The sequence below is a fragment of the Sciurus carolinensis genome, chromosome 8 (assembly GCF_902686445.1).
Source record: "Sciurus carolinensis chromosome 8, mSciCar1.2, whole genome shotgun sequence".
Lineage (NCBI taxonomy): Eukaryota > Metazoa > Chordata > Mammalia > Rodentia > Sciuridae > Sciurus > Sciurus carolinensis.
The window spans coordinates 122173977-122195046 of record NC_062220.1 but is presented as its reverse complement, the minus strand read 5'-3'; the positions used below and the strand labels follow the sequence as shown (position 1 = coordinate 122195046).

Sequence of the window (21070 nt, the reverse complement as noted above, 5' to 3'; positions counted from 1 at the left end):
TGAGATCCTGTCTACTCCTATGGACAAAGTTAAGAAAGACAGAAATTTAGGGTTTATACTGAAACTTTAATTGTAAACAACTTGAAGGCACCTATGCTGAGGGGTAGCAGAAGAGTTGACAAGAAATGCCTGCCAGTTTCATCCTCCCACTTAATATTCTTCCCCTTCTTCAGCTTCTGCTTCCACAGAATCCACACCTACTTCTTCATAATCCTTCTCCAGTGCTGCCAGGTCCTCTCGGGCCTCTGAGAATTCCCCTTCCTCCATGCCTTCTCCTACGTACCAGTGCACAAAGGCCCGCTTGGCATACATGAGATCGAACTTATGGTCCAGGCGGGCCCAGGCCTCTGCGATGGCAGTGGTGTTGCTCAGCATGCACACAGCCCGCTGCACCTTGGCCAGGTCTCCTCCGGGCACCACTGTGGGGGGCTGGTAGTTGATGCCCACCTGCCAGAGAAAAAGAGGAAAGCATTCCATGAAACATCAAACCCAGAAATAGTGGCTACTTTTCCTCATATAAAGACACTGCAGGTGCCCTCTGATGACCCTCTGAGAACACTCAGTTGATCCTGCAAACAGGCACTAAGCCCTTCTTTGTACCACACATGGCTCTGGGTCAGCAGGGTGATGGTTCCAGAAAAGGAAAAAGCAGGGAAAAAGAAGCCTTGAAGCTGATCACCCTGGCTTGATCTCAAGTGGCCTGAAGGGCTGGGTCCAAGCAACTGTGACATGCGATAGGTGCTAGGGGAAAGGACTCCATCTTCCCTCTGAAAACATACACTGCCTTGGGTTCTTTGTGGGTTTTCTCTATAACCTTCAACAAGATGGTGAATTTCTGTAGTTAAAACCTTTTTCACCCAGATAAATCCAGAGTGCTGTATAAAACTGGTAGGCCCAGGGAATATTATCCCCCTTCTGACCCACCAACCAAATGCTTATGATATATATGAAGTAACAGATCAAAGGTCATATGAATGCTGCTACCACAGTGGCAGGAAGTGGTCTGTGTGCTTAAGTGGGGAGAGGGTATGGCACTTTTGAAGGAGATAATAAAGGGGAAGCATTTCAAATTTCAGAACCAGGAGTTTTGACAGCAGTATGTAATGTCTGCTAGAGCAAGGATGAACAAAATTTGTTCTATAAAGGGTGATAAAGTACAAATTCCACACTTCACAATTCTTTGTCAAAACTGCATGGCTGGGGCTGGGGCTCAGTGGTAGAGTGCTTACCTAGCATGTTTGAGGTACTAGGTTTGAACCTCAGCACCACATAAAAATAAATGAATAGAATAATGATATTGTGTCCATCTACATTTAAAAATGCAGTTTTAAAAAACCTGCTCAATTGTGCTGATATATTGCAAAAGCAGCCATAAACAACCTACAAGTGAACAGGTGTGACTATATTCAGACTAAACCTTATTTATAAAATTAGGTAGCCAGTTTAACAACCATGCTAAACCCAGATCTAGAGAAGATAACCCAAGCAAAAAATACTAGTTAAGAACCTAGTACAGTGGAGCCACCAGAAGCAATAAGGAGCTAAACTAGGGAACACAGCATGAAAACCAAAGATGAGGGCTCAATGGTATAGCGCTCACCTCATATGCACATGTCCCTGGGCTTGATGCCTTAGGAAGGAAGGAAAGAAGGAAGAGAAAGAAAAAGAAAGCTGAATCAAACTAAGCCAAGCCAAGCCCAAGGACAACTAATTTCAAGAATCAACAGGATTTAGTAAATAACTATTGGAAAAACTTGAGTAGACAGCAGTCTGTACCAATGGAGGGGTGATTCAAGTTTTGTGTTTGAGGCAAACTCGGCAGAATTTCTAAGCTGAGAGAGAAAAAAAGAATCACAAAAGTTTTTCATCAAATTGGAGAATCCATAGGACATTGAAACTGAAATTAGTTTCTACATGCCTACAGAATGAAGTGGGATTTACTGACAATAGTCTGTTTTAGTAACACCCAAATTCAAAATGGTTACAACACACACATTAATCACCAAAGCACCCATAAGATTGCTGTATTTCCAAGTTAATCTACATTCCCCACACTAGTCCTACCATTCAGAAAGGGGCACAAAAGTTCTTCAGAAAATACTCTATTTGTTAAAATAAATAAATAAATAAACCAGATATGGTAATCCCAGTAACTTGGGAATTGAGCAGGAGGATCCCAAATTCAAGGCCAAGCTCAGCAACTTAGCAAGACCCTGTTTCAAAATAAAAAATAAAAAGTGGGAAAAACATTCATGGGTTTAACAAAAAATTTTTAGAATACTCACCACAAATACATAGTGTGATTCAGAAAGTTCAAGACTTCCTGAATATATTACACTGGTTCAATAATTCACAACCATGAGCCTAGCCCAATTAGTGTTCTCAGTGGTATACAACTCTATAGGCCTGCTGCTTGCTGACAAGCACAATGACTAGACAGCACCCAGTCGTACCTTAAAGCCAGTGGGGCACCAATCCACAAACTGGATGGTGCGCTTGGTCTTGATGGTGGCGATGGCCGCATTGACGTCTTTGGGGACCACGTCCCCCCTGTACAACATGCAGCAGGCCATGTACTTGCCGTGGCGAGGGTCACACTTCACCATCTGGTTGGCCGGCTCAAAGCAGGCATTGGTGATCTCAGCCACCGAGAGCTGCTCGTGGTAGGCTTTCTCGGCCGAGATGACCGGGGCATAGGTGGCCAGGGGGAAGTGGATGCGGGGGTATGGCACCAGGTTGGTCTGGAATTCCGTCAGGTCCACGTTCAGGGCCCCGTCGAACCGCAGGGAGGCCGTGATGGAGGACACAATCTGCCCGATCAGACGATTGAGGTTGGTGTACGTGGGACGCTCGATGTCCAGGTTGCGCCGACAGATGTCATAGATGGCTTCGTTGTCCACCATGAAGGCACAGTCAGAGTGTTCGAGGGTCGTGTGGGTCGTCAGGATGGAGTTGTAGGGCTCTACCACGGCCGTGGACACCTGCGGGGCTGGGTAGATGGCAAATTCCAGCTTGGACTTCTTGCCATAGTCCACTGACAGCCGCTCCATGAGCAGGGAAGCAAACCCAGAGCCGGTGCCGCCCCCGAAGCTGTGGAAGATGAGGAAGCCCTGCAGTCCCGTGCACAGATCCGCCTGCAACAAACCATACAATGTACGTTTCACTAAACAGCCCAAGACTTAACAGAAACAAGTAAAAATAGTCCATAAACACTGCAAAACAAAGAAAGAAGAGAGAGAAAAAAAGAAAGGATACAATGTGAGCCAATGGCTGCAGAAGACAGGCCACCAACCTACAGCAGGCTAGGCTCACTTCTCTGTGCTCTCTACAAGTTCACGTGGACTCAGATAAAGTCCCTAAGCAGCAGGTATTAACTCAGAAGCCAAAGCAGACAAGAGAGATCTGTAAAGGCATCACAGCAGACACCATGCAGTAAGACTTTGCAAACTGGGTCCGGTGCCCGAATCTGACTTAAGACCTGCCCAAATGACCTCCCCTTCACAATCCGAGACCTACCCTCCGACCTGGGAACTTCTTCAAGAAGCTTCTTGGCGCTCTTCTTACCAGTTTGCGGATCCGGTCCAGGACCAGGTCCACGATCTCCTTGCCAATGGTGTAATGGCCTCTGGCATAATTATTGGCTGCATCTTCCTTCCCGGTGATCAGCTGCTCTGGGTGGAAGAGCTGCCTGTAGGTCCCCGTGCGCACTTCATCTACCAAAAAAACCCGTGTTCTGAGTGACAGTCTCTCAGGCCTACTGTACTCACTAAAAATCGACATGGCCAGGGAAGGGCTGAATCTACAAAGCACATGCTGGAAAATCTCTGTGTGATACACAAACCACAAATGCCATTTATGGCTCTAGCAAGGGAGAGTCAATGGTTGTACAAATGCCAGCAGGACCAGTTCCCACCGAAGGCAAAATGCTCTCACGTACCCACGTGGGGGATTCTGCAGGTACATCTTTCTTTCCTACCCCTAGCTACATCAAGGGACTGATTAAAACCCTGGCAGTCACCAGGTCAGCATGACTTCAGCGGGATGGTGCCATCAGGACACTGTATGTGGCCCAGGACACACAGGTTGGAAAACGGGTATTCTTTTATGTCCCAGGGGGGGCCAATGAAAGGTGCTCTCTTTTCCACCTCCTATTGGAAACCACCTCAGACTTCCAATCTAAAGGAACCTGATGAGTGTTCTACACTTACATTTCCACATCTACACGCAGGTCAGGACTGTAGTAAGCCAGCATATCAGAGTGTGTGCCATGAAGGAGGGAACCAAGGCTGTGAATCCTGCACTGGGTGTGCATGGGAGCCACCTGACCAGGACAACCAGCCAGGAGGGACTCTCTCCACAGCCCAGCTTACTGCTGGCTAAGCAGCTTTTCTCTGTAGGGCAGGTTTCCTGATGTAGGTGCCTGAGTCCCACAGCCAAGAACCTTCGGTCCCACACCAGTTAGTTTCTCACACCCAGCAATGTTGGGAGCATATGCTTGAACATCCCTCCTTTCTGCAGAGGATGTCCACGTGGGGCTTTGCCAAGGCTCTCCCACCCTCCCAGGAAGGCCTCCCTGCGGGCCTGAGCACCTACCAACCACAGTGGGTTCCAGGTCCACAAACACTGCTCTGGGCACGTGCTTGCCAGCCCCGGTTTCGCTGAAGAACGTGTTGAACGAGTCATCCCCGCCACCGATGGTTTTGTCACTTGGCATCTGACCATCGGGCTGAATTCCATGTTCAAGGCAGTACAGCTCCCAGCAGGCATTGCCGATCTGGACACCCGCCTGCCCCACGTGGATGGAGATACACTCGCGCTGGGAACCAGAACATAAACATGAAACCCCTTCCTCTTCAAGGTAACTGAAACTATACAAAATGCAAATGGGACTTCTGTTATAAATTAACATTTGTAAAGTATATTGGTAATGTCCTTTAGACATAACATCCCATTAGTGTCATAATTCTGTATCAGAACACCTGCCTATCCAACATTAATACAGATAAACTTGAACTAATAAATAGGAATAGTCATTATAAATTTTTCTTCTAATAAATTAAAATGTTTAAAATTAACATAAAATAATCTAACAAATAATTTTTCTTCTACCTAAGGATCAGATTTACTATTGTGTCTTAAGTAATGACTTAGAAAATCAGAAAAAATATATAATAGTTTTCAGTCATTGAACAAGACAGTGATTCCCTAGAGCAGCCTTATAATCACCCCTACTGCCTGGGGAATTCCAGGATATGGGAGAGAAGGTAAAACAGTCTAGGGGTCCCCCTGGTTTGAGGAGAGAGAATTCACTACTCAGAGAGGTCAAAATAGCTGGAAACCACAGGGCAGAGCAGGCAAGGAACAGGTGTACAGAAAAGAATTCTGTACGAAGAAGCAGAGTCCAACGGAGTTGTAGCTGAGTATCATGTGGCATATGAGGGATAAGCCAGCGCCAGGGAAGGTAGGCAGAGCAATCCCTGGAACTTACACAGCACTGGGAACAGTTTGTGTTCCCACCAATTATGGTGAAAGACCTCCTGATACAGAACAATGAATGGAGTCTTCAGTAGTGGGGCCAAGTGAAGCCTAAATTAAAGGCTGATCTAAATCTACAAAAGAAAGTGTATTAGCAACCTCAAAAGGAACTGTGTCTTGGAAGTGCAAATTGGTGAAACCTCTCTGGTAAGCAGTATGGAGATTTCTCAGAAAACCTGGAATGGAACCATAATTTGACCCAGTCCTCAGTATATACCCAAAGGACTTAAAATCAGCATACTACAGTGATGCAGCCACATCAATGTTCATAGCAGCTCAACTCACAATAACTAAGCTATGGAACCAAACTAGGTGCCCTTCAACAAATGGTAGAAAATGTGGTATATTTCCTCAGCCATATAGAGGAATGAAATTATGGCATTTGCTATTAAGTAGATGGAACTGGGGACTATCATGTTAAGTGAAATAAGTCAGTCCCAAAAAAAACCCAAAGGTCACATGTTCTCACTGATATGTGGATGCTGATAACATAATAAGGTGGGGGGAGAATAGAAGTTCAGTGGATTAGACAAAGGGGAATGAAGGGAAGGGATGAGGGATGGGAAGAAGAACAACACTAGAATGAATCAGACATAACTTTCCTATGTTCATATATGAGTACACAACCAGTGTAACTCCGTATCATGTTCAACCACAAGAATGGGATCCTAATTAGAATAACTTATACTCCATGTGTGTATAATATGTCAAAATAACTCTACTGTATATCTAAAAAGAACAAATAAAAAACAAAAATTTTTTAAAAAGGAACTGTTTCTTAGCATATTAATTGCACCTCTCCCCCCAAAAATCTAAAATCCAATAATGTCAAATTTACAATGTCTGGTATCCAATTTAAACTTCCCCAATTCTTTTAAAAAAAGAGAAAATCTATCATGAAGAGAAAAAGTCATTGATACAAACAAACCCAGAAATGATACAGATGACAGAATTAGTAGACTAGAGCATTAAAATAAATATCATATACCCATATGTTTAGGAAATTAGAGGAAAGAGTATAAGAAGAGATAAAAAGATATAAGAAGAGATACATTTAATGTAAAAAGACATGAACTGATAATAACAAAAAAATAGTCTGAAATGAAAAAGATAATGAATGGGATTTATAGCAGATTACACACTGAAGAAGAGATTTGAGGTTGATGAAAAAGTCTTGGAAATAGCAGTGATGGTTACATAACATGTGAATGTTCTTAACATCACTGAATTGTACACATGAACACGTTTAAAATCAGAAAATCTTATGTCATATATATTTTACCATGATAACTTTTAAACTGAAGATAAAGCAATAAACTGGGAACAATGGCATATGCCTATAATCCCAGCTATCTGGAAGGCTGAGGAAGAATGAATGCAAATTTGAGGAGAGAATTGTCAACTTAAACCCTGTCTTAAAAAATAAAAAAGGGCTGGGAATATAGCTGAGTGGTAAAGCATTCCCAGATTCAATCCCTAGTACCACACATGAAAAAAGATATTAACAATAAAAATAAATCATACTGGTACATACAACAACAACACAGATGAATTTCAAAATAATTATAGTGAGTAAAGGAATTTGAGAAACAGAAGAGCTCTATGATTTTATTTATATAAAATTCTAGAAAATACAGAAAAGCAGATTAAAAGCAGATTGGAGGACTGTAGGTGGAAAGGTTTGCAAAGAGGCACCAGGAAATTTTGGGGGGTGATGGGTATGGTCATTAATATGATTGTGGTAATGGTTTCATGGGTTATGAATATGTTAATATATGTTAAATCTTGTCAAATTATACACTTTAAATGTGAACTTTACTTTTATGTCAATATACCTTGATGAGCTGTTTAAAAATGCAAAATAAAGACATTTTAAGATATTCAAAAGCTGAGAGAATTAACCATTAACAGATCATACTACAAAAAATGTTAAAGGAATCCCTTCAGGCAGAAGAAAAAAATTATACTAGAGGGAAAATTGGACCCATACAAAAGAATGAAGAACATGAAACTGCTAAATATGTGGGCAAACACAAAAAACTTTTACCACATTTTAAAAATATAATTGTTTAAGGCAAAAATAATTACTTCTTGTGGGATTTACATAGGTAAAATATAACAATAGCACAAAGGTCACAAAGTGGGGAATCAAAATATTCTGTGCAGACTGTGATAAGTTGAAGATATGTGCTATCATTCCCAAAGCAAACACACACACAAAATAAATAAAGTGGTACAGCCAAGAAGCTAATAAAGGAGATAAAAATCATAAAATGATTAATTATTTAAAAAAGGAAAAAAAAGGGAACAAAGCAGATAAATAGAAAATAAATAGTAACCCAGAGTAGACTTAAACCCAACCACTCGAATAATCATATTAAATGTCTTTACGAATAATAAATATCTAAACTAAAAGATTCAGATAGATAGGCTGGGGTTGTGGCTCAGTGGTGGTGCACTTGCCTAGCATGCGTGAGGCACTGAGTTCAATTCTCATGACCACATATAAATAAAATAAAAGTCCACTGACAACTACAAAAATATTAAAAAAAAAAGATTAAGATAGAAAAAAGCAAGACTAAGGTGGGGATGGGGGTATCTGCCTGCAATCCCAGCTATTGTGGAAGCTGAAGCAAGAGATCACAAGTTTAAGACCAGCTTGGACAATTTGGCAAGACCCTTCCTCAAAATAAAATATTTTAAAAGGTGGGAGGATGTAGCTCAATGGTAAAGTGCTACTAGGTTCAATCCCCAGCAGTGGGCAGGGAAAAAAAAAAAAGGACCAAATTATACACTAAATACAAGAAACCCAGAGGTAGATTAAAAAGTAAAGGAAGATACACTTATTAATACTGAATCAAAGAAAAGCTAAAGTGACTATGTTAACAGCATAGTTTTTATTTTATTTATTTATGTATTGCGGTGCTGGGGATTTGAACCCAGGGCCTTGTGCTTGCGAGGCAAGCACTCTACCAATGGAGCTATATCCCCAGTCCCAACAGCATAGTTTTTAAAGCAAACAATTTTACCAGGGAAAAAGAGAGTCATTTCATAGTGAAAAAGGGGTCAGTTCATCAAGAAAGCATAATTCTTTTTTTGTGTGGGGATGTGTACCAGGGATATCCCCAGCCCTATTTTGCATTTTATTTAGAGACAGGATCTCAGTGAGTTGCTTATTAGCGCCTTGCCATTGCTGAGGCTGGCTTTAAACTCGCAAACTTCCTGTCTCAGTCTCCTGAGCCACATGCGCCACTGCACCCAGCAATAATTCTTAATGTTTATATATCACTCTATTTATAAATTTTTAGATAAAAAATTTCAAATCATACAAAGCAAAAACTGGTAAAAATGAATGAAAAGGGCTGGGGTTGTTGATCAGTGGTAGAGCACTTGCCTAGCATGTATGAGGCAGTGGGTTCCATCCTAAGCACCACATAAAAATAAATTTAAAAATAAAAGGGAGGGCTGGGGATATAGCTCAGTTGGTAGAGTGCTTGCCTCACAAGCACAAGGCCCCAGGGCTCAAACCCCCAGTACCGCAAAAAAAAAAAAAAAAAAAAAAGTATTGTGTTCATCTTCAACTAAAAAAATTTTTTAGACAGAATGAAGAAACAGACAATCCATAATCAATTAAAGACTCATACATTACTCTCAATAACCAACAGAACAACTCACAAAAATCAGTAATGATATAGAAGATTTAGATAAGGTTAACCACACGACTTAATTGACTTCTATAGAACACTCTGCAAGATCAGCAAAATATTCATTTTTAAGTACTCAGGGAATATTTATTAAAATAGACCATCTTCTCAACTAATAAGTTTCAATAACTTTTAAAGAATCCACATAATACAAAATATATTTCTAAATGTTAGAATTAGAAATCAATAACAAAGATATCTGAAAAATCCCAAAATATTTAGAAACAAATAGCAAAGGAAATTGCAAAGTGTCTGGAATGGAAATGAAGACATAATATCAAAATTTTGTGGGATGCAGCTTAAACAGAGTTTAGAGGGAAACTTACAAAATACTTGTATCAGAAAAACATTTAAAAATCTAAAATCAATGACCTACACAACTCATTCGGGAAAAGAACATTTCCAATGAGGCCAGCATTACCTTAGTACCAAAACCAAAGACATGAGAAAAACCAGACCAGTATCACTCATGAATGGACACAAAAATCCTTTTATAAATCTCAAAACAATGACTGAAGTTTCCATTTTAAGAGACTAGAAAAAAGAGCAAATACATAAATTAAGCAGAAAAATAAATAATAAAGAACAGAAAAAATAACAGAAAAATATTAGAATCAGTGACAACAAAAGTTGGTACTTAGAACAGACCAATGAAATTGATGCAGAGATACTTCAAGATAAAGAAATATTGTAATTTTTGTCAATAAATTCAACAACAGATGAAATGGACAAAATTTTTGAACATCCTACCAAAGTTCACTCAGAAGGGGTAGCAAGAATAAAAATAAAATAGCCAATCCAAATGACCACAAAAAGATCCAGATAGGGCTGGGATTGTAGCTCGGTGGTAGAGTGCTTGCCTAGCATGTGTAGGGCACTGGGTTTGGTCCTGAGCACCACATAAAAATAAGTAAAAAAAAAAAAAAAGATACAGATAATTTTAAAGAAGGGTATTATTTTTCCATCATGTAACTATGCTCACCATCATGGCTCAGAAATTTCAAAACATTTCAGGTTATTTCTAAGTTCCTAACCCAACACTGTAAACTTTTTGTCTTTAAGTTCCTTGTAGCAGCCTAGAAATTCTGCTTCTTCTTTATACACTTAAGGCAAATGATAGTTTAAGGTTTTTTGTTTTGTTTTCAGTACTGGGGATTTAACCCAGGGGTACTCTACCATTGAGCTGCACCTTCACCCCTTTTATTTATTTATTTTTAATTTTGATACAGGGTCTTGTTAAGTTGCCCAGGAAGTCCTTGAACATGCCACCCTTCTAGCTCAACCACCCAAGTAGCTGAGATTACTGGCATGTACCAGTCCAGATAATCAATTTGTGATGAGGCTCTGGAATGTATAAAGTGGGGTTTTGAGTAATTTCTGTTACTGGGATTTCCATTAACACAAAACTTTCTAACACAAAGGAAAAGTACCTGTAATGTTTTCTTACAGATCAGTTCTTTTGGTTTATATTCACCACCTCCCACCACAACAAAAAATTCCTAATTAAATAATTTAACTAAGTAATACACACATTTTCCTTTTCTTTTTTTGCCATGATGAGGACTGATTAAGCATTTCAACTTGGCTGTATCATACCAACAATGGCTGAATAGCTTTTTTGAAAGTGCACTAATTAATTGATGAATCATCATTTTGATTGACTTTTTTTGCATATGTGTGATGGTAGGGATGGAACCCAGGACTCATGCATGCTAAGCAAGCACTCTGCCACTAAGCCACATTCCCAGCCTGTGTGTCTGTCTGTTTCTCTCTCTGTCTTTTTCTCTCTCTCTCTCTCTCTCTCTCTCTCTCTCTCTCTCTCTCTATATATATATATATATATATATATATATATATTTTAAGACAAAGCCTTTGCTAAAAATAGTAGCTTCTACAATGGTAAAATGTATACATTTCTTCTATTCTTGAAGCTTCTTTTTACTTGATAATAGAAGGTATATTCCCTTTATATTTAGAATAATTCACCTTTAAACTGGGTGTGGTGGGGCACACCTGTAATCCCAGCAGCTGAAGAAGGCTGAGGCAGGAGGATCTCAAGTTCAAGGCCAGTCTCAGCAGTTTAGAGAGGCCCTAAAAATCTTAGTGAGACCCTGCCTTAAGTAAAAAAAAAAAAAAATTAAAAGGACTGGGGATATGGCTTAGTGTCCTCTGGGTTCAATCCCTCGTACAAAAAAAAAAAAAAAATTCACCTTTAAAAGTTGAGTAGCTTGATTCCATGCTCTGTCAATAAGCAAATAAAAGTCTCAAAACCAACTTTTACAGAGGCAAAATGCCAAGATTAGTCACTGTATATTTTTTATAGTCGTGTTTTTTATGAAGTTTGAAAGTCATCAAACTATAAATTCTGCTGGACATAGCAGTACACACCTGAAATTCTAGCTACTTTGTAGGTTAAGGGAGGAGGATCACAAGTTTCAGGCCAGTCTAGACAATTTAGCAAGACTCTGTCTCAAAACAAAAATGTTTCACATGGATGGGGATGTAGCTCAGTGATAAAGTGCTTGCCTATATATGCAAGGCATCGAGTTCAATCCTTAGCACACAGAAAAAAGAAAAAACTTCATAAATTTTAATTTGAAGAGGAAATTGAAGCTGAAAGGACTGGCCATCAGTCTCAGTTTATTGGGGACAATTAAAACTGGACCCATGGGACTAGGGTTGTAGCTCAGTGATAGAGTGCTTGCCTTGCACGTGTGAGGCACTGGATTTGATCCTCAGCACCACATAAATAAATAAAATAAAGGTATTATGTCCATCTACAACTAAAAACAAACCAAAAAAGACTGGACCATGGAAATTTCTTTTCTTTTTTTTTTTTTGGGGGGGGTGCTGGGGATTGAACCCAGGGCCTTGTGCTTACAAAAGCAAGCACTCTACCGACTGAGCTATCTCCCCAGCCCCCCATAAATTCCTGTAGAACAGTCTTTCTTGTGTCTTTCCACATAACACCATCTTTTGTGTGTACATTTGTTTTGTTTTCTTTTATTCATTCATTCATTCATTCATTCATTCATTCATTCTGGGAATTGAACCCAGGGGTGCTTTACCACTGAGCTACATTCCCAGTTCTTTTTATTTTTTTATTTTTGAGACAGTGTCTTGCTAAGGTGCTGAGGCTGGCCTCTATTAGTGATCGTCCTGCCTCATTCTCTGGAGTAGCTGGTATAGGAGGCATGTGCTACCATACCTGATGGTTGTGTGCCACTAGTTTTAGGTGTGCACAAAGGCAGAGCTGTGGGTTGGGTTCCACTGATGTGTGAACTATTAATGTATTAATTCAACAGTTACCTACTAGGTATCCATGAGCTGGGAATATAAAAATGAACAGAAGCTCTCCCTTCTGTGGGACAACAGGAATCCTCATTTATTCTTGATGGAAAGGAATCTGACAATATCTATAAAATCACAGACATCTATTTCTGGAATCTCATGCACACCTTCACTAGGGCACAGGTAACTCTCTGCAGCTTTCTGTGTAAAATTATTAGAAATTACCCAAAGATCCAGTGAAACAGGCAGGATGAATAAACTACAGTAAGGTACAGCCACACAGAGAATACTATGCTGCAATAAATGGTGCAATTTTTTCCCCTTCCCGGTACTGGGAATTGAACCCAGTGTTGTTCTACCACTGATCTACCTACATCCCTAGCTCCTTTCAATTTTTATTTAGAAAAGAGATCGTTAGATCGCTAGATTACCCAGGCTGGCCTTGAACTTGCAAACCTCCTGCCTTAGCCTCCTGAGTTGCTTGGATTACAAGTGTGCACTGCCGCGCCTAGCTAACAATGCAGACCTTTATATGCCAATTTAGAGAAAGCCTACTGGGTCTTTCACTATGTTGCTCAGGTTGTTCTCAAACTTTTAGGCTCAAGTGATTGTCTTGCCTCAGCCTCCCGAGTACCTGGAACTACAGGCAGTCACTACTGCACCAGCAGGACTTCTTTGTACAGTGAAAAAGCAAAGTTATCTCTAGTACAAAAAAGGGGAGAGAGAATAACCACACCTATTCCCGTTCGTTTGGTTTTGCGGTTTTTTGTTTGTTTGTTTGTTTGTTTTTTGGGTGCTGGGGATCGAACCCAGGGCCTTGTGCTTACAAGGCAAGCACTCTACCGACTGAGCTATCTCCCCAGCCCCTGGTTTTGCGTTTTTTAAAAATTGGAAGTATGTGCTCGCTTCGGCAGCACATATACTAAAATTGGAACGATACAGAGAAGATTAGCATGGCCCCTGCGCAAGGATGATACGCAAATTCGTGAAGCGCAAATTCGTAAAAATTGGAAGTATAAACTACAACAAAACTCTAATGGAGGAGTTTCCAGAATACACCATTTTCCATTATTCTTATGTAAAGACGTTGCAAATATTACCTGTATTTGAAAATGCCCTCGAGAGGAGCTCACAATTTTAAGGGCAACACTGTTGGGGAAGGAAAGGTCAGGAAGGGTTCTTGGTTGCTGCGAAGCGAGCAGGAGGATAGGCAGAGGGCAGCGGACATTAGTCGTTGTGTGCTCACTCACCGTGTGGAATCCATACTCCTCCCGACAAGAGCCAGCGCGGCCTCCCAGGGGCAGTCCTTAGTGGTCTCGCCACTGTTCAGATTCACTCTGGCTCCCCGCATCCCAGCTGTCCCTCCCAAGCCATCCCAATCCCTCTAGCTGACTGCTTACCATGATAGTTTCCTCCCGGCAGCACGTTGTGTTCTCACCTTCTCTCAATTCAACGCTTCGCGCCCAACTGCCCGCTGCCACGCAGTATGCCAGGCCCGGATTGGATTATCGCCCACGGGACTGCCATTGGCTCCAATAGCTCCAGGGCGGACCCCAGGCTGAGCCCCCAATCATGATTGGCCACCTTCTTTGACCGGCAAAGTGATCCTTCTGATTGGTCTTCATTTTAGGCGGGAAAGTGTAGTGCCTGATGGGGGGGAAGAGGTGGGGCTAGGGGGACCAAGGAGGAACTCTGCCTCCGGGAGAGGGACATTTTACAGTTGCCTATATCACCCGAACCCTATCTGTTCATCTGCAAAAATCCGTCTTTACTGAGCTTTACTGGGCGTCGGGATTATAAGGGCGGATAACCAGGAAAAGGCTGCAGGCTCAACTTTGTGCAACTACACATAAGGACTACTTGGCAATCTGTTACAGATGCTGATGATGTTTGTATAGTGGGCTGATACGAATTTTAAGTCCCTAGGTAACCCCACTCTTGTATGATTATATGATGCAATCACATGATAAAGTCCAGGAAAAAAGTAACTGGGAAGCTTTAGCTGGGAGGAAAGGGCTAATTCCGCTTTTCAAGAAACTTAGAGACATGTGGAGGGGGGGAGGAGCCGTCCTTGAAGAAAAATTCTCGAAATTTCCAGTAGCAGGTATGAAGGATGTCCATACATGACCTGTTGTAATTTCTCTGAAGTTTATATCAAGTTTTCCAGTTTTAGCTTGTTAGAACTTCAGGAAGGTCTTAGTTTTAGTTTTGTTTTTGTTTGAGACCATGCCTTACTATACTGCCCAGGCTGATCTCAAACTCCTGGACTCAAGTGATTCTCCTGCCTTAGCCACCCAAATAACTGGGACTACAAGCATGAGACATTGTACCTGGCTAGTAGTTTTAGGGGTTTTGTTTTTGTTTTGTTATTTTTGTGGTGGTAGGGATCAAACCCAGGGCCTGGTGTTTGCTAGGCAAATGCTCTGCCATGAGCTATATGTGTAGCCCATTAGTTTTAATTTTTAGTGATTCAAAGTCAGAAAGGTGAGAGAAAATGCCAAAATTTTAATTATTGATGAAATGCACAAAATGACAGGTGTCTGTTTATAAAGAGGAAAAAGCTTAAAGTCAATACCCATAATTTACACATAAGGTACAATATACCTCATAAGGGTATATTATATGTAGTTTTCATTGAAAAATAGTTTCCCCCACATTTATCTCCCTTATGATCAAATATAATGACTAATTTTTTGTAAAATAAGTTTAGTTTCATTAAGTTTGGCCTGATTATTTGCATAAGTATGGCAAGAATAGTGATTGATCATAGAGGTTCTTTTTATGTGTGATTTGTTGAACAGAAATAATAAAGAATTTCAGATTGGAGATGAGCATCTAGTTTAGGGTAAGAAGTCAAGCCACGGATTTGCCATGACATTTCACATGTAGTACTTATTTTTTGAGGTACTAGGAGTTGAATCCGGGGTGCTCAGACACTGAGCCACATCCCCAGCCCTTTTTAAAATATTTTATTTTGAGACAAGTTCTCACTAAGTTGCTTAGGGCCTCATTAAATTGCTGATGCTGACCTTGAAAACTTGTTATCCTCCTGCCCCAGTCTTCCAAGTCACTGGGCCCCTGGCAAAGCTCCAGTTATTTAAAAAACTCTTATAATGAATTTAGTCATCATGAACATACAAGATCCTCTATTTTGTTTTCTATTTTTTCAACTTTTATATCTTTTCAGTTCTTATTTGATTCATTCTGAAACAACTTTTTTTTTCCACATTTTTTTGGGGGTGGGTAACAGGGATTGAACTCAAGGGCACTCAACCACTGAGCCACATCCCAGCCCTATTTTGTATTTTATTTAGAGACAGGGTCTCACTGAGTTGCTTAGTTCCTCACCACGTTGCTAAGGCTGGCTTTGAACTCAAAATCATCCTGCCTCAACTTCCCTAGTGGCTGGGACTACAGGGGTGCACCACCATGTCCCGCCTTTTTTTTTTTTTTTTTTTTTTTTTGCCGTGCTGGGGATTGAACCCAGGGCCTTGTGCTTGCGAGGCGAGCACTCTACCTACTGAGCTATCTCCCCAGCCCTTCCCACAATTTTAATTGGTGCATTATAGTTGTACATAATGATACGATTTATTGGTACATATTCATACATGCACACAACAATATAATTTGGCCAATATCACTCCCCAGCACTTCTCTCCACCTTCTACACATCCCACCCCTTGGTCCCTCTGAAACAACTTTTAAATAAACCCTTTAAATAAAACAAAATTACTCTTTTCTTAACAAAAACATCTTTCACATCGTATAGGTTTCCTTGCCAAAACATATCTTAGTCTTCTTATACTTTGCACAGAGTTGTGTTTTTTTATCATCTCTAGTAGTTTTAATTTTATATGTATTAGTTGGAATTTTTACTCTTAAGTAACCTAAATTTCTAGTGAAAACTAGGAAATAAGTAATTATGAACGGTCATGTATGTCATCATTTTATAGATTAACACCATTTTATGATTTCTAGAAACATGTTTCTTCATACTATAATTTATCAGTATGGCACAGGACATATTTGTTAAGGGACCCAAATATATTTTGTTCTTCTGTAATAAGAAGCTAAAAGTAGCCAGGTGTGGTGGCACATACCTGTAATCCCAGTTACTTGGAAAACTGAGGCAGGAGAACGGCAAGTTCAAAGTCAGCCTCAACAATTTAAGGGGAACTTGTCCCAAAATTTAAAAAATGAAAAAGGGTTGGGGATTCAACTCAGACATAGAGAGCCCCTTGGTTCAATCCCAGTACCAGAGGCAGGGATAGGTGGGAAGAAGAGTTTAAAATAACCAGGCATGATGTTGCATGCCTGTAATCCCAGAGACTCGGAGGCTGATACAGGAGGATCCCAAATTCAAGGCCAGCCTCAGGACCTTAAGTGAGGCCCTAAGTAACTTAGTGAGACTGTCTCAAAATAAAAAAAAGAAAAAGGGCTGGGGATGTAGCTCAGTGGCAAAGCACCTCTGGAGTAAATCTCCAGAACAAAAAAAAAAAAAAAAAAAAAAAAGGTAAAAGTAGATAAGGTTAAACTTATGTTTCAGAATTGTATCTTATTTAGAAAGGATCTAAATCTGGTGCTGTGGCGCAGGCCTGTAATCCCAGCAGTTTAGGAGGCTGAGGCAGTAGGATCACAAGTCCAAAGTTAGCCTCAGCAACTTAATGAGGCCCAAAGTAACTCAGTGAGAGACCCTGTCTCAATATAAAATATAAAAAAGGGCTGGGGAAGGCTGGGGATGTGGCTCAGTGGTAGAGTACTTGCCTAGCATGTGTGGGGCACTGGGTTCAATTCTCAGTACCACATAAAAATAAATAAAGGTATTGTGTCCATCTACAACTAAAAAAAAATTTTTTTTTTAAAAGAAGGACTAGGGGTGTGACTCAGGAGTTAAGTACCACTGGATTCAATCCTCAGTACCAAAAAAAAAAAAAAAAAAAAGCATCTAGATATCCAACAAATGCCATCCAATTTAACTCCTAGATATTCAACAAACATCCAACATTTATTTTTACTTAGTAAAACATTAAGGTTTTATATTATCAAAAAGATTTTGGTCGCTGATAAGCGGATGAATAACACATAATGGGGGGTGGGAGGGGGGCAAGAATGGAGGAAGGAGGGACTGTATAGAGGAAAAAGAGGGGTGGGAGGGGTGGGGGGAAGGAAAAAATAACAGAATGAATTAAACACCATTGCCCTATGTAAATGTATGATTACAAAAATGGTATGCCTTTACTTCATGTACAGAGAAACAACATGTATCCCATTTGTTTACAATAAAATTAATAAATAAATAAAGATTTTGGAAACTATTTTTATGTAGACATATTTTATAAAACAGAATCAAGTTGACAACAGTAGTGGTGAACCTGTAGTACTAGTCACCAGATCGGCCTAGGCAGGTTGCCAAAACCAGTCTCTAAAAACAAACAATTGTTATTTAAAAGTTCATTTACAAACTTCTATCCCATTTCCATTTATGTTAGCTTACTTTAACAATTTAATTTAATAATTATAAGTTAAGTTCTACTGGGTCCTTTTTTTTTTTTTTTTTTTTAGTTGTTGATGGACCTTTATTTTTGTTTATATGCACTGCTGAGAATCCAATCCAGTGTCTCACACATGCTAGGCCAAGTGCATTACCACTGAGCCACAACCCCAGCCCACCTCCATCCTTCTTAATCCACACTCCTTCACCCAGCCCTTGCAGCCAGTCCAGTCTGCTTGATATTCACCGCCAGCTGGCAGACACAACCAGCACCACAGCCTCGGACGCCCTTAAGAAGATGTAGATGCTGAAGCTGGACAAGGAGAATGCCATTGACCATGCTAAGCTGGCTGAAACCGACAAAAAGCAAGCTGAAGACCACTGCGGGCAGCTAGGGGAGGAGCAGCAGGCCCTCCAGAAGAAGCTAAAGGGGACAGAGGATGAGGCGGAAAAATATTCTGAATCAGTAAAGGACGTGTAAGATCAAACTGGGGTGACCTGATCAAACAATGGTAATGGGAGAACAGACAGGACAGATGTGAATCAAAAAGAAAACTTTATTGAGATGGCTCCCAGCGAACCAACCGTCCAGCAATGTGCTGGGCAGGAGAAATCGCATGTGGCCCAGATGGGGCGGTGTTTTTATAACCCGGGGTAGGGTAGGGGAAGCTTGAGGACTACGTGTCCTCCTGGGATTGGCTGGGGACGTTTGTCAGTGCCTGATTGGTTGCCCCTTTGGACATGCGCAGGCTACATTGTTTCTCTGTGCCTGTGCAAGCTGCTTGATGCCCTGCCCCCATCCAGCCGCCTTGAACCGCTCTAATAGGATGCCCAAAAGAAACTGGCTAAGAAGGCCCCTGTCGCTGAGGCATTTGTGGCCTTCCTAAACCGCAGCATCCAACTGGTAGAAGAAGAGCTGGACCGGGCACGGGATTGCGCTTGACTATAGCAATGAAAAGCTGGAGGAGTCTGATAAGGCTGCCGATGAGAGTGAGAGAAAAATGAAGGTTAATTGAAAACCAGGCCATGAATGATGAGGAAAAGATGGAGCTGCAGGAGATGGCAGCTGAAGGAGGCCAAGCATACTGCTGAGGACTCAGACTACAAAGATGAGGTGGCCAGGCCGCTGGTGATCCTGGAAGGAGAGCTGGAGCACTCAAGAGAGAACCGAGGTGGCTGAGAGTAAATGTGGGGACCTAGAGAAAGAGCTGAAAATTGTTACCAACAACTTGAAATCCCTGGAGGCTCAAGCAGTCAAGTATTACATCAAAGAGGACAAATATGAAGAGGAGATCAAACTGCTGGAGGAGAAACTGAAGAAGGCTGAGACCCGAGCAGAGTTTACTGAAAGGTCTTTGGCAAAGTTGGAGAAAACCACTGATGACCTGGAAGAGACCTTGGGCAGTGGTAAGGAGGAGAACCTGGAGATTCACCAGACCCTGGACCAGATCCTGCTGGAACTCAACAGCCTGTGAGGGCCAGCCCTGCCTGTAAGCGTAAAAGGACAGGAATCAGACTTCGATGGATTCAGAGAAGTCTTTATTCCTTCGCAGATTCGGGTGCCATTCGGTCTCATTTTCAGGGTGGGAAAATGACCCCCAGTTACAGAGGGGATTTTGGTTTTATAGGATACAATGATGTAATCATTGGGAGCTGTGTATGTGCAGTTTTGACTGTCAGGGGCTAGTTGAACAGGTTAAAACTTTAATTTAGGAAGGTAGTTGTGAAAAGGTTGAAACTCAGTGTTGTCTGGGGAGATAAGAATCCAGATCCCAGGGATGAGTACTCAAATCTTGCCCATTGGTATTTACTGTGCTTCCCTTTAGGACTAATTAGCCATGGGGGGAAGGTCATGGTGTAGGGCCCAGCCTTCAGTATCCGCCCCTTTCCCCCAGTGCCCATTGTTCCTTGGCTAGTTTTCCCACCCTCCTCCTGAGCGGCACCTCTCTCCATTTTTCTTTGGGGGCTATGTTGCAGGAATATTATTTTCCATAACACTTCATTGCCCCCAGCCAGATATAGTTGTCACCTCAACCCAGTGAAACTGATTTACCAGAAAAAAAAAGAAAATATGAAAAGTTATTTATGAAAAACTTCATGATACATTAAAAAAAGCTGCTCATTATCTTAATTTTGCTGACAAATTTTGTTATGTACATGATATATAAACATTGAAATAAAGCACCTAAAAAGTTAAACATTAAATTTTTTCTTTTGGTTTTTCTTTTTTTTCCTTTTCTTTTTAAACCCTTAAAGCAGGTATAGGGATTGATTTAGTTTACTCCACAGATATTTAAGTTTCAAAGACATGGAAATATTAATATTTTCAAGAATGGAAGTTTTGGGCTGGGGTTGTAGCTAAGTTTTATAATGCTTGCCTAGCATGTGTGAGGCACTGGGTTCAATCCTCAGCACCGCATAAAAATAATTAAAGAAAAGGTATTGTGTCCATCTACAACTAAAAAAAAAAAAAATGAATGTAGGTTTTCTACAAGAAGGAGTTTGGGAGCATTATGTTTATTCTTAGAGATCTAGGGTAGTATTGAGGTATTTTTGTTATTTTGTGTTTTGCATTGGTTTTTTGTTTTTAGATTTTCTCCAGGTGTGGAACAGGGCATGGTTCACATGGTTCACATGGTTGCTAGACATCCATTTTAAATATAAGTTGGACTGAGGCAGGATTTGGAGTTCAAAGCCAGCCTCAGCAAAAGAGGCACTAAGCAACTCCGTGAGACCCTGTCTCTAAATAAAATACAAAATAGGGCTGGGGATGTGGCTCAGTGGTCGAGTGCCCCTGAGTTCAATCCCTGGTACCACAAAAATAAATTAAATAAAAAAAAGTTGGGTACTGGCAATATAGACCATCACTTAGAGTGCCTGCCTAGCATGCTCCAGGCCCAGGTTCAAGTCCCCAGCCGCTCTGTTCTGTTGCAGAAATAACAAACAAAAAAAAGTTGGACTTTCTCATGGCAGAAGCCTCAGTCACCATTGATACAGTTTCTAGTTCTATACATAACCCAGTCCTTCAATGTGGAAAAGCCAGATATCT

At 40.9% G+C, this 21070-nt stretch overlaps 1 protein-coding gene, 1 non-coding gene and 1 pseudogene across 2 annotated transcripts; 2 read left to right on the top strand and 1 right to left on the bottom strand.

Annotated features, from left to right (window-relative positions):
- Positions 1-150: 150 nt before the first annotated feature.
- On the bottom strand, positions 151-4822 carry LOC124990575 (tubulin alpha-3 chain). The gene is made up of 4 exons (XM_047560713.1): positions 4594-4822; positions 3565-3713; positions 2454-3134; positions 151-447 (listed from the first exon to the last, which is right to left on the bottom strand). The coding sequence occupies exons 1-4, from the start codon at positions 4712-4714 to the stop codon at positions 151-153; spliced, it is 1248 nt and encodes a 415-aa protein (XP_047416669.1). The 5' UTR covers positions 4715-4822.
- Positions 4823-13428: 8606 nt separating this feature from the next.
- On the top strand, positions 13429-13535 carry LOC124992071 (U6 spliceosomal RNA). Its single transcript, XR_007110067.1, has one exon. It is a non-coding gene; the product is annotated as a U6 spliceosomal RNA (small nuclear RNA).
- On the top strand, positions 13501-19646 carry LOC124991479 (tropomyosin beta chain-like; annotated as a pseudogene).
- The last annotated feature ends 1424 nt before the right edge of the window (positions 19647-21070 follow it).

Coding starts and splice junctions, on each gene's coding strand:
- LOC124990575 (XM_047560713.1), bottom strand. CDS start 4,714: ATGCCAAGTGACAAAACCATCGGTGGCGGGGATGACTCGTTCAACACG. Junction 3,714..4,593: donor CCTGGAACCCACTGTGGTTG/GTAGGTGCTCAG, acceptor TTTTTTTGGTAG/ATGAAGTGCGCACGGGGACC. Junction 3,135..3,564: donor TGGACCGGATCCGCAAACTG/GTAAGAAGAGCG, acceptor GGTTTGTTGCAG/GCGGATCTGTGCACGGGACT.